This window comes from Pelobates fuscus, chromosome 6 (genome assembly GCF_036172605.1).
Source record: "Pelobates fuscus isolate aPelFus1 chromosome 6, aPelFus1.pri, whole genome shotgun sequence".
NCBI lineage: Eukaryota > Metazoa > Chordata > Amphibia > Anura > Pelobatidae > Pelobates > Pelobates fuscus.
This window is the reverse complement of record NC_086322.1, coordinates 285,402,276-285,415,201: the sequence shown is the minus strand read 5'-3', so window position 1 is coordinate 285,415,201 and position 12,926 is coordinate 285,402,276. Positions and strand designations below refer to the sequence as shown.

Here is a 12,926-nt window from a genome sequence, read left to right as displayed (position 1 = left end):
CTGCTTGACATTTTATCCATATTTGATGGAAAGTTGTTGTGGGAAGGAAAGTTGACCTCACCCCTAGTGAGAATCGGGGATCTCTCCTTTGCTTTAGGCTCAAAGGGGAAGCCAGATTTGTATCAGGATGGCAGTAGTCCATCCAACTATTTAGGAAGCTCCAGTATAGTCAGATTAGATGTTGGGAAACGGAAATGATCTAGCGCCACCTACTGGCCATGCTGTATATGTACATATGAGTTTCCTTTAAAACCGTAACAATTCATTCCTATTACATGGTTACGAGTTAAAGTGGGCTTGAACTGTGAATGTTAATAAATAAGTAGAGTGCAAAGATCCATTTGTTTGATTTGGAACATTGGCCACAAAAAGAGTAATATGGAAAAAAATGACAATATATTTAAGTTCAGCGCTATGGAATCTGATGGCTCTATATAAATAATAATAATAAGGAGCAAACTACCTTATTATGGCTTAATGCTTTTTAATCAGGCCTGAGCGGAGTAGAAAGTGTGTTGTATAAGGTATAAGGTGATTTGCTCATCAAACGCAGGCATAATATGAATGTGTTTAGCGGTTCTATGGTGCCAGCAATGTGGCGTACCCGTTGCACTTACAATGTGATTGGGTCATCAGGAGTAGGTGACCTCTTATTTTAGAACACTACTGTGGATTTGTGAACATAGTGTATTTTAGTGTTTATTGTGTACATTGTATGTTTCTGTGTGTATCATAGATGGTGTACCTTTTTTGTATCACATGTATCAAAGTTTGTGTGTACATGAATATCATATGTTAACCAATGTCTCTGCAAGGCATGTATCTAGCACCTCATGCTGATCAGTGTGTTTATATGTGAATCCGATGCGTAGTAGCCTGGATGTGTGTGTATCACATGCAGAGCAGGGTGTCTGTCTGTGTATCACATGCAGAGCAGGGTGTCTGTCTGTGTATCACATGCAGAGCAGGGTGTCTGTCTGTGTATCACATGCAGAGCAGGGTGTCTGTCTGTGTATCACATGCAGAGCAGGGTGTCTGTCTGTGTATCACATGCAGAGCAGGGTGTCTGTCTGTGTATCACATGCAGAGCAGGGTGTCTGTCTGTGTATCACATGCAGAGCAGGGTGTCTGTGTATCACATGCAGAGCAGGGTGTCTGTCTGTGTATCACATGCAGAGCAGGGTGTCTGTCTGTGTATCACATGCAGAGCAGGGTGTCTGTCTGTGTATCACATGCAGAGCAGGGTGTCTGTGTGTCACATGCAGAGCAGGGTGTCTGTGTGTCACATGCAGAGCAGGGTGTCTGTGTGTCACATGCAGAGCAGGGTGTCTGTGTGTCACGTGCAGAGCAGAGTGTCTGTGTATCACGTGCAGAGCAGGGTGTCTGTGTGTCACGTGCAGAGCAGGGTGTCTGTGTGTCACGTGCAGAGCAGCGTGTCTGTGTGTCACATGCAGAGCAGCGTGTCTGTGTGTCACGTGCAGAGCAGCGTGTCTGTGTGTCACGTGCAGAGCAGCGTGTCTGTGTGTCACGTGCAGAGCAGCGTGTCTGTGTGTCACGTGCAGAGCAGCGTGTCTGTGTGTCACGTGCAGAGCAGCGTGTCTGTGTGTCACGTGCAGAGCAGCGTGTCTGTGTGTCACGTGCAGAGCAGCGTGTCTGTGTGTCACGTGCAGAGCAGCGTGTCTGTGTGTCACGTGCAGAGCAGCGTGTCTGTGTGTCACGTGCAGAGCAGCGTGTCTGTGTGTCACGTGCAGAGCAGCGTGTCTGTGTGTCACGTGCAGAGCAGCGTGTCTGTGTGTCACGTGCAGAGCAGCGTGTCTGTGTGTCACGTGCAGAGCAGCGTGTCTGTGTGTCACGTGCAGAGCAGCGTGTCTGTGTGTCACGTGCAGAGCAGCGTGTCTGTGTGTCACGTGCAGAGCAGCGTGTCTGTGTGTCACGTGCAGAGCAGCGTGTCTGTGTGTCACGTGCAGAGCAGCGTGTCTGTGTGTCACGTGCAGAGCAGCGTGTCTGTGTGTCACGTGCAGAGCAGGGTGTCTGTCTGTGTATCACATGCAGAGCAGGGTGTCTGTCTGTGTATCACATGCAGAGCAGGGTGTCTGTCTGTGTATCACATGCAGAGCAGGGTGTCTGTCTGTGTATCACATGCAGAGCAGGGTGTCTGTCTGTGTATCACATGCAGAGCAGGGTGTCTGTCTGTGTATCACATGCAGAGCAGGGTGTCTGTCTGTGTATCACATGCAGAGCAGGGTGTCTGTCTGTGTATCACATGCAGAGCAGGGTGTCTGTGTATCACATGCAGAGCAGGGTGTCTGTGTATCACATGCAGAGCAGGGTGTCTGTGTGTCACATGCAGAGCAGGGTGTCTGTGTGTCACATGCAGAGCAGGGTGTCTGTGTGTCACATGCAGAGCAGGGTGTCTGTGTGTCACATGCAGAGCAGGGTGTCTGTGTGTCACATGCAGAGCAGGGTGTCTGTGTGTCACGTGCAGAGCAGAGTGTCTGTGTATCACGTGCAGAGCAGGGTGTCTGTGTGTCACGTGCAGAGCAGGGTGTCTGTGTGTCACGTGCAGAGCAGGGTGTCTGTGTGTCACGTGCAGAGCAGCGTGTCTGTGTGTCACGTGCAGAGCAGCGTGTCTGTGTGTCACGTGCAGAGCAGCGTGTCTGTGTGTCACGTGCAGAGCAGCGTGTCTGTGTGTCACGTGCAGAGCAGCGTGTCTGTGTGTCACGTGCAGAGCAGCGTGTCTGTGTGTCACGTGCAGAGCAGCGTGTCTGTGTGTCACGTGCAGAGCAGCGTGTCTGTGTGTCACGTGCAGAGCAGCGTGTCTGTGTGTCACGTGCAGAGCAGCGTGTCTGTGTGTCACGTGCAGAGCAGCGTGTCTGTGTGCGTGTCACATGCAGAGCAGCGTGTCTGTGTGCGTGTCACGTGCAGAGCAGCGTGTCTGTGTGCGTGTCACGTGCAGAGCAGCGTGTCTGTGTGCGTGTCACGTGCAGAGCAGCGTGTCTGTGTGCGTGTCACGTGCAGAGCAGCGTGTCTGTGTGCGTGTCACGTGCAGAGCAGCGTGCCTGTGTGCGTGTCACGTGCGAAGCAGCGTGCCTGTGTGCGTATCACGTGCGAAGCAGCGTGCCTGTGTGCGTATCACATGCGAAGCAGCGTGCCTGTGTGCGTATCACATGCGAAGCAGCGTGCCGGTGTGCGTATCACATGCGAAGCAGCGGGCCTGTGTGCGTATCACATGCGAAGCAGCGTGTCTGTGTGCGTATCACATGCGAAGCAGCGTGTCTGTGTGCGTATCACATGCGAAGCAGCGTGCCTGTGTGCGTATCACATGCGAAGCAGCGTGCCTGTGTGCGTATCACATGCGAAGCAGCGTGCCTGTGTGCGTATCACATGCGAAGCAGCGTGCCGGTGTGCGTATCACATGCGAAGCAGCGGGCCTGTGTGCGTATCACATGCGAAGCAGCGGGCCTGTGTGCGTATCACATGCGAAGCAGCGTGTCTGTGTGCGTATCACATGCGAAGCAGCGTGTCTGTGTGCGTATCACATGCGAAGCAGCGTGCCTGTGTGCGTATCACATGCGAAGCAGCGTGTCTGTGTGCGTATCACATGCGAAGCAGCGTGCCTGTGTGTGTCTCGATGTTATTATCTCACATAGTGGGTATATTGGAGATCCTGCCCTCGACAGCTGTCCTACTTTTTCCTATGAACAGATTACACACTTTATCCCTTTAACATTCAGCTATAAAATTCCCAGCAGTACCTGCTTCGTTTCCTCTACTTTCCCTGCCTCCCCCTCTGGGCTCCTCTCTGCCCACACTCCTCCTCCGCTTTCCCACCGCCCTCTCATTCTGTGACAGCCTCCCCTACTTTGTTTCTTTTCTCTTGTCACTGTCACCTTCAGTTCTCTTCACTCTAGTACACTCCCGTCATTTCTCTTAAAGGACATGCAACTCTTCACTTTGATCTTTTCTGAAAACCTTCATCCACTTATATTCCTCTGTATAACATCCATGACCACAATGCATCTTTTCACTCTTCAGTGCATACCCCATACTGTCTTAACGTTTCCACTGATTACTGGCCATGACATCTCTTGTTTTGTACCTCATTGCCCCAAACTCCATTCCATCTCACATCTGCTACCTCTCATGTGTTTCTTACCTAGCACCATCATTTACAATTGTGTCATCTCATGTTCCACTGCCTGAATGAAATCCTCTATCCAATCATCCACTCTACATTCTTAGCCACCTCTTCAGACACTACATCATGCATTCTTCATAAAACCACAAACCCTTTCTCACACAGTCTAACATGACTTTTTTGCACCTCACCTGTAACCCCGAACTCCTCACTGTCATGTGTTCTGTTTTTGTTTCTTCTTTTTTCCCCTTTAAATTCTTGTCCTCGTTTTCCATACTCCAGCCTTTACTGGCCTGTATTTGTCCTGTATACCCATTACTCATTTGTACTCCTTGACTTCCTTAACTCTTTGCCTTCCTCATCCAACTCCTATTCAGTTCTCCCCTTGCATTGTATCAGTTTTTTTACCCATCATGCATCCTGTACACTGCAGGTCCAGCCACCTGGGCCATGGCAACTTCCAAGCCGGACATCATGGTCATTCTGCTGAGTAAACTGATGGAGGAGGGAGACATGTTTTACAAGGTGAGGCGCCTGATATAGAGTGTGGGAGGAGGGAGACAAGCTCTTCAAGGTGAGGAGTCTAATAGAGAGAGCAGAGAGATATGTTTTACAAGGTGAAGAGTATGGAAAAAAAACATGAAGACATATTCTACTATAAGATAAATCTGAGGGAGGTTGGAGACATGTTCTTCAAGGTTAGAAGTCAAAGGGAGGATGAAGACATATTCTACAAGGTTGGGAATCAGGCAGGATGAAGACATTTTCTTCAAAGTTAGGAGTCAAATGGAGGATGGAGGCATGTTCTTCAAGGTTAGGAGTCAGAGGTAGGATAGAGGCATGTTCTGAAACGTGATAGAGAGAGTCACACAAACCTTATTTTATAAGGTTATGAATCGGAAGGAGGACAAAGACATGTTAAACAAGGTTAGGAGTCTTATAGAGAGGAATCTAAGGGATGATGACCATTTCTTACAGGAGATGAATCAATGGGAGAACGTTTGTATAAGATAAGAAAGCTGAGGGTTGATGGGTGGAGACATTTTACAAAGTAAGAAGACTGATGACGAGATTATGGCCTCCCTTTCTGTTTTTTTTTTTTTCTGGATAAGCTTTTTAAATAATTGAATATTTTTTTAATAAGCTTTTCAAATGATTTAACGTATTGAAAAATATTTAAAATATATTATATGAAAATATAAAAGTACATGAAAAGAAAGAGGTTGTCGGGGATGGGATAGGGTTTAAGAGAATTACAGCTGAGATAGTTAGACGCTACCATATGCTCGGACAGAATGAGGTGGATGAGCAAGCATTGGGGAAGTAGAAGATGTAGACATTACGACTCTGATAGGAGACCATGCTCAGACATGTAGAAGGGGATAGTGCCAGTAGGTACTGTGGAGGGAAACACGAGCACAGCAAATAGTGGAAGGGAAGATACTTAAGAATAACTGTCAGTTCTCTGAATTGTACACCATTGAAATAAACATTAGAAATCACCTATGACTTGTATTAACCTTTTTTTAAACCAGTTGGGACAAGACAAATCCAGGGCAAACATTGCAGATGAGGAGGACACGTATAGACATTGTTTCACTCTTCTCTGCATCTGGCAGTCAGTGTAGATAACATACACAAAACAGAGCAGGGAGCTAAAATGGAGGCACCCAGTTACAGGGTAAAGAGATCTTTCTTACAACTCACAAATACGTATTTGTTAAATACGGAAAATGTAATCCAAAAATAAAATCCTGGGATGTCACCATTCTACTTTAAGTGCTGGGAGGCAGAAGGTAGTGGCATCCTGCCCTCCATATGCTTGGTTGATAAGTGCCCTTTCCCACCTCTCTTCCTCCCTGAGCAGTGCTGTCAGGTGGCAGTCAGTGGTCAATGACCTTTCGAGCTTCCATTGATGTTGGTGTATGGTTTTCGTGATTTTTGTAGTAACCCCCACCAAAAGGTGCCTCAGTGCCACCCTATTCAACCCTCTTGTTTAATAGAACCCACAGATTGCCACCAAAATGCATGTCTGCTTCAAACATGCAAGACTATTAGAATACTACACATGTATAACTGCGTGCACATTATACACTGCTCATCCTTTGTACACATCACATGTCTGATCTTCCATGTACACATGATGTACTGAACTTATACATGGACAGCGTGTCCCTCGTTGCTCACTCACTACATATGCTAAACTCATGTAAAGAAAATGCTTTGCGCACCACACACAAAAAAAAAACACACAAACATGATCTACACTTTTGAAAAGGGAGTGTCTAAGTAAAGCTACAATGGGGGTAGGATAGAGCTTAGACTTTGTCTGGCCCTACACCAGAAAAATGCCTAAATTTATCAGTATATGAGATGTTAGGAGAGTTCGAGAGTGGTAAATGCTCGGTCTTGGTCGTATTCCACCTCTTCCATAACTGGAGATTAAACGATGTTGAAGCAGTGATAGAAGGACAATCAGAGAGCTGCCAAAACAGTGTGAGAGGAAGAGAAGAACTTCTGATGCACACGGGTAAAATTAATGGGAGAAAGTTGGAAGGTGGGATTTTGCACCTACTACCTGGCTGAATAAGTGGCTAAATCTTTCTATCTGATCAACCATTGCTTAGGAAAGGACCATCAGTGCTCCTGGGGTTAACTTTAAGTCTTTCAATAGTACCTCAAATTCTGCATGTAGAACATTTAGAATTATACTTTGAAGTGAGATGTACACCTAACTCCGTTAGTTTTCCGTAGACGAGTAAAGAAGGGAAGATTCAGTTGCATAGTAATTGGGTGGGAAGTCAAAAGTAATTGGGTGGGAAGAGAGATGCCCAGATAGATTTGCCAGACATTGTGATGAGTCCCATTATTTGAGTTTGCTGCCTTTTGTCCCTCAGAAGGGGAAGGTAAAAGAGGCTGCCCAGAGGTACCAGTACGCTATGAAGAAGTTCCCTCGTGAGGGATTTGGGGAAGATCTCAAGACTTTCAGAGAGCTCAAGGTTTCTCTCCTGCTTAATTTGTCTCGTTGCCGCCGGAAGATGAATGTGAGTATACAGCTAATCATTTTAATATTGATATATTACCTTTTTTTGTAGGGTTATGTGAATCTGTTGAGCCACAAATCTAAAGATCCTGAAAACACAAATCTATATTCCGCACATGCACCATACCTGATGCTCCACCTTCTTCTCTACCTTTTGTTGCTTTTTTTCCTTTTTAGGGTTTCTCCTCGTGTCTGTCCCCGATTAAGTGTACATGTGTGTATATTGAATATGCTCCGAGCCTACTCTTTTTGTAAAGATGAATTTTTTACCTGACCCCGTCACCTTCTTGGTTGCTCTTTTTAGTATTTCGAAAACCAAAAAGGATTTTTACTCTCTGCATTCCCACCACATTAGTGAATCTCTTCAAAACTGCTTTAAGTAGTGACGTTCCATTCTGAACCCTCCTAATAATGAACTCCACCTACACCCCAAACATCTAATGTTTGGTAAACCTAGTGTTACAGAAAGTAGTACTCTACTACTAGTCGAATGAAACCAATCGCTTGGGATTGTTTGTGTGTTTTATGTGTACTTGTGGCAGCTTGCAACCTATTTTTATGTTGTCCCTTTTAAGTTCTTGTTCCAAGAGGCAGGCACATTTTATTTCTCAATCTGTGTTACGGAAATAGAATAAAAGATGTACTCTAGAAGCACTTTTTTTTTTTTTTCCAAGCAATGTAAACCAAGAGACCCTGGTTTCCAAGTGCTGAATTAAAGGTCAAGTTTTATAGACATTCTTAATGTTTTTTGTTGTTTTTTTTTCTCCATAGATTTTTAATTCCACGTATTTTTCTTTTACTTGTTGAAATTTTGATTGACTCAACATGAAGTATTTTTGTTTTCCTTGTAGGTAAAATCCTACCACGTTAGAGGCAGTTGTGGAGCATAGTTATCTCTGTTCTTAGAATGAGACGAGAAATGTGGCTGTCTCTTTGTCCTTCATGGAAATTATTGTATATTTGGCTTATGGGCTCCGTTTATATTTGTGTTGGCCTCCTTGCATGTACTTCAAGCTAAAGACTGGACAATCGTTCTCTGTGAAGCATTTGTTTCTCATTCTGTCTCAGGCTTCTTCTGCACATTGTATTTCACACCTGTGTTCTGCTATTTTTCTCCAAAATGGGGGATAGCAACCAGCAGCTCCCCATTATCATGAGAATCATTATTTTGTCAACAGATCGAGGCACTGGTTGTGTTCCCCCGCAATCTGATTTAGCCTTCTCATACACTGCTTTCATTCACATCAAATCAAAGCACATTCACGACACGTGACACTATCCTACCCATTGCCTCTTCATGTCTTAAACCCCTTATCATATTGTCACAGGACTTCGGCATGGCGGAGGAATTCGCCACTAAAGCTCTGGAGCTCAAGCCAAAATCATATGAGGCATTCTACGCCCGAGCCAGAGCCAAGCGGAGCAGCAGGTGAGAAGTTGTGGTTGGATCTGTCTGGTTTTCAAGCTCAGGTGGTCTGAGTGGTTTATAAACTCCGAGCCAGGCATCCGACACTATCAGTAGATCAATGTTTACTCCTACAGGATACATCCATGTAACCATTTGGGAATCGTAGATAGATGCTGTTTAACACTGCTTTTATACAGTTAAAAACCTGGTACTATGTAATAAACGTAAACATCCTTTCCCTTTTGTCCGTGATACAAGAAAAGTCTGTATATGCATGTCAACAGTCATTAATAGATCCACTCCCCCCTGTTTGCTTTCAACGTATTTCCTTTTCACCACACACTGTTGGCACGCAGTAGCCCCTGTAGGCATAATTCCTAGGACATCATACACATATATCACCAGAACCCATCAATGCATCATTTTTTTTCCCCATCTTAAAGTTTTCAATATAATTTGTGCTTTTCAAGATATATTTTTTTTCCTTATTATTTTCCCTCTGAGTAGATGCATTTGTTTTATGTGTTGTGTGTTGGTTTTGTCACTCAGACTGTTTATGAATGCATGGAACGTACAGGTTGACTGTTCCCCGTACGCAGTTCTTCATACAAGTACTTATAAAGCTGCCATCATCAGATATATAAACTTTTAGAACTCGGCTCCAGATTCTTTCTTGGTTCGAGAATCAACAAAAGGAACTAAATCTACCAAAAAAAAATATGATATTGTCTTCCAAACTGAAGCAATATGATCACTTTTTATTGCCAAAGATATGTGCTGCCTATTATTCCCAACACACTTTCCCAAGCACATTAAGTATTTTGGACAAGTTTATTGGAAAGAGAAAAAATGTTTCACATGTCTTCTTTAGAAAAGACGCTTATAGATGGGCCTTTATTTTAATTTGTTTATGTCCCTCTCTGAACAAGTTGTAATGCATTATGTGTATTATGTTTACTTTTCAGGCAGTTCTCTGCAGCTCTGGAAGATCTGAACGAGGCGATCCAGCTTTGTCCTAACAACCGTGAGATCCAAAGGCTCTTGATGCGGGTAGAGGAGGAGTGCAGACAGGTACAGCAGGAGGAGGAGGTTCAAGAGATGCAGGATGAACCTGAGCCAGAAGTTCAACATGATGAGAGAGACTCCACACAAGAAGACCTATATGAAGAGGAATATATTGAGCAGGATATGGACAATGTGCCAATGGCTTTGCAAAATGAAGGAAGGCAATGCCAGAGTCTTACAGGCATGCAAAGTCCACCTCAGTCTCCTGCCCATCGAGACTCTGCTTATATGTCTGGCTCGCACCAAGTCTTTGACTTCAGGTCCAATAGTTCGGTGGGCTCTCCTACTCGGCAAGGCTACCAGTCCACTTCACCATCCCTTTCTCCCACACACCAGAACTCACACTACAGGCCAAGCCCGCCACATACGTCTCCAGCCCATCAGACCTCATCCTACAGATTCAGCCCACCACCTGTAGGAGGCCAGGTGATGGACTACCCCAGCCCACCGCCTTCACCATTACGAAGAGCGCCACAGTATAGAGCTAGTCCACCCAGTGAAAGCATTGGGATGTACAGGCAGCAGTCTGGTTCTCCGGTACGATACCAGCAAGACCAATGTGTGGGGCAGCTCCCTGGGAGACCCAAGTCTCCCTTATCGAAAATGTCACAGAGGTCCTTCCAAATGTCACAACTTCCTACAGCTGTTCCCCAACCTGCACACAGATTGCAACCAGCCAAGGCTCAGATTGTACGGAGCAACCAACCCAGCTCTGCGGTGCACTCTAGTGCTGTAATTCCTGGAGGACCATATGGTCAGGTGGCACATGGCATGGCAAGTAAATACCAGACATCATCAGGGGAAATGAGCCAAAGCCGACTAGTGTATCAAGCCTCCTTGGGTGGTCTAATAGCTGATGGACGTCCTGTACAGCATGTGCAGGCTAGTTTGAGCGCAGGTGCTATTTGCCAACATGGAGGAATTGCAAAGGAAGATATACCCCAGCGACCCTCATCTGCCTACAGGGGTGGAATGAGGTATAACCAAACACCACAGATTGGACGAAGTCAATCTGCATCCTACTATCCAGTATGTCACTCAAAGCTAGATCTTGAGCGTTCTTCTCTTCCCTCCAACCAGCTGGGGTCCCCAGATGTTTCCCATCTCATTAGGAGACCTGTGAGCATTAACCCCAGCGAAATCAAGCCTCATCCACCAACTCCAAGGCCGTTGTTACACTCACAGAGTGTTGGACTACGCTTCTCTCCATCCAGCAACAGTATTTCTTCCTCTTCCAGCCTCTCTGCTACTTTTCGCCCCTCTGCCTCCATCCAGCAAATGGAAATTCCACTTAAACCAGCTTATGAGCGGCTATGTGATGAGCTATCTCCTGTGTCCCCACCACAGGGAAATTACCCTAATGAGCCAACTCGCTCCCGGACCACTCCTTTCATGGGTATAATTGATAAAACGGCACGGACTCAACAATATCCCCACCACCACCAGCAGAGCCGGACATGGGCAGTGTCCTCTGTGGACACCGTTCTCAGTCCCACATCTCCTGGGATCCTCCCACAGCAGGAATCTTTCAGTCCCCCCTCCTCGATCAGCAACATCGCCTTTTATAACAAAACCAACAATGCACAGAACGGGCATCTGCTCGAAGACGACTACTATGGGCCACATGGAGTGTTGGCCAATGGCTCTCGAGGGGACATTTTGGAGAGAGTTACACAGGCCTCCTCTTACCCTGACGTCAAGGTTGCCAGAACACTGCCTGTTGCACAGGCTTACCAGGACAACCTGTACCGGCAACTGTCCCGGGACTCCCGACAGGGCCAGACCTCGCCCATCAAACCAAAGAGACCATTTGTGGAGTCCAATGTGTAGGACAAATGACTCTTTACCCAGACCTGCTTCCTTCTTTACCAGAGTATCATATCCTTTTGCAAACACTCATTCTCTCTAAACCCTCCTTAAAATCTGGTGATGAAGCAAATCTTCCTGAGACATCAGTCTTTTCCCATTCCTTCTCTTCCATTTGCTAGCTCTGGACTGTGAACATCAGTGTCTCTTACACCCACTACACTGAGCAGAGCTGGCTTTCTAGTGCTGGGTTTAATCTAGTACTGAACAATTTGGATTCTTTGAGTATACACCTGGACCGCCCCCTCACATTTTCCACATTTCTATTTTAATTTGGGAATGTATTTTATTGTTAACAGATTTTAACCAGAAATTGCACTTAACCTCACTAGGCCTCCCGGTCAGCCCCTAGTCCCTCCTATCCAACTTTATAGGGATTTATTAGGAGTGAATCGTTAACTCCTGTCGACAAAGCTTCTGCAGGCAGTGTGCTTGGGGCTTGGCAGATATTCTGGCATGCTTGTGTGGATTATTTGTGAGACCCTCTATGTGTGAACAGAGAGACTGTGTGGCTATTAACAAGACTCAAAACTAAGGGCATCTTCAGTAGAATGGGGGAACCCTGATTTAGTTTTTTTTAAAACAAAGGGCTCTTTATACGTACATTCACATTTTAAAGCTGACACACTTGTTTTTCATGAAGTTAGATTTTTATTTAATGTACAATTCACTTCAAGGTTTAATATTTCGATTTCAGGTCTCTGTCTTGACCCAGTTTCACACACTATTCTTCTAGCCTTTTGTAAACTTTTGATGAAAGACAAGTTTTGGATTTATTTTATTTATGAGTATATAGGTTGGTGTGTCTGTATTCCTTGAGGAATTCGGGGGGAGGGGAAAACATGACAAGTTGTAAAGTGACAGTCTGACAGTTTATAGATTTATATGGTGACTGTCGAGTAGCTTCCAAACATAAAGGGTCTATGGATCTCTTCTTGAGTCGATCTCTGTGATTAGTATTAATTTGGGTAATAGGCAGCTATAAATGCACAGTCCACAAAAAAAAAGGATTATTGTGTTTTGGACCTCATGCAGCTTCTAGTTACTTCATTAGTTTGAAATTGATCAAATCTATTTAGAGAAGAAAAGTGGTACTGTTGGTGATGGTTTAGGTTGAGATTGGATGATGAGCACTGGGATGTCCACATGGCATGTACCAAATCTTTTTTTTTTTTTTTTTTTTTTTAATGTCCCAATACGAATTTTAGAAGTTCTACTTTATTTTCCTATGAAGCAATTATTATTTTGCAATGCACAGGGAACTTCCCAACTATAAACATGTTCATTATAAGAAACAGACCTACTAGACTGCTATAGGTTTATGACACTATCAAAAAAAAAAAAAAAAATGTCCGATGCATATTTGACCACATGTAAATTATTCCGAGGTGTAAAATAATGGCAAA

General features: G+C 45.0%; 1 protein-coding gene across 5 annotated transcripts in view; it reads left to right on the top strand.

The window, feature by feature from the left end:
* The window catches only part of TANC2 (tetratricopeptide repeat, ankyrin repeat and coiled-coil containing 2), a 266,147-nt gene extending 253,221 nt beyond the window's left edge, over positions 1–12,926 (top strand). For all 5 annotated transcript variants that reach the window (XM_063459359.1, XM_063459358.1, XM_063459357.1 and 2 more), the window contains 4 exons: positions 4,572–4,663; positions 7,036–7,182; positions 8,510–8,610; positions 9,555–12,926. In XM_063459359.1, coding sequence (XP_063315429.1) covers positions 4,572–4,663; positions 7,036–7,182; positions 8,510–8,610; positions 9,555–11,484 — 2,270 coding nt within the window. In that variant the 3' untranslated portion in view covers positions 11,485–12,926. The remainder of the gene's footprint in view (positions 1–4,571; positions 4,664–7,035; positions 7,183–8,509; positions 8,611–9,554) is intronic.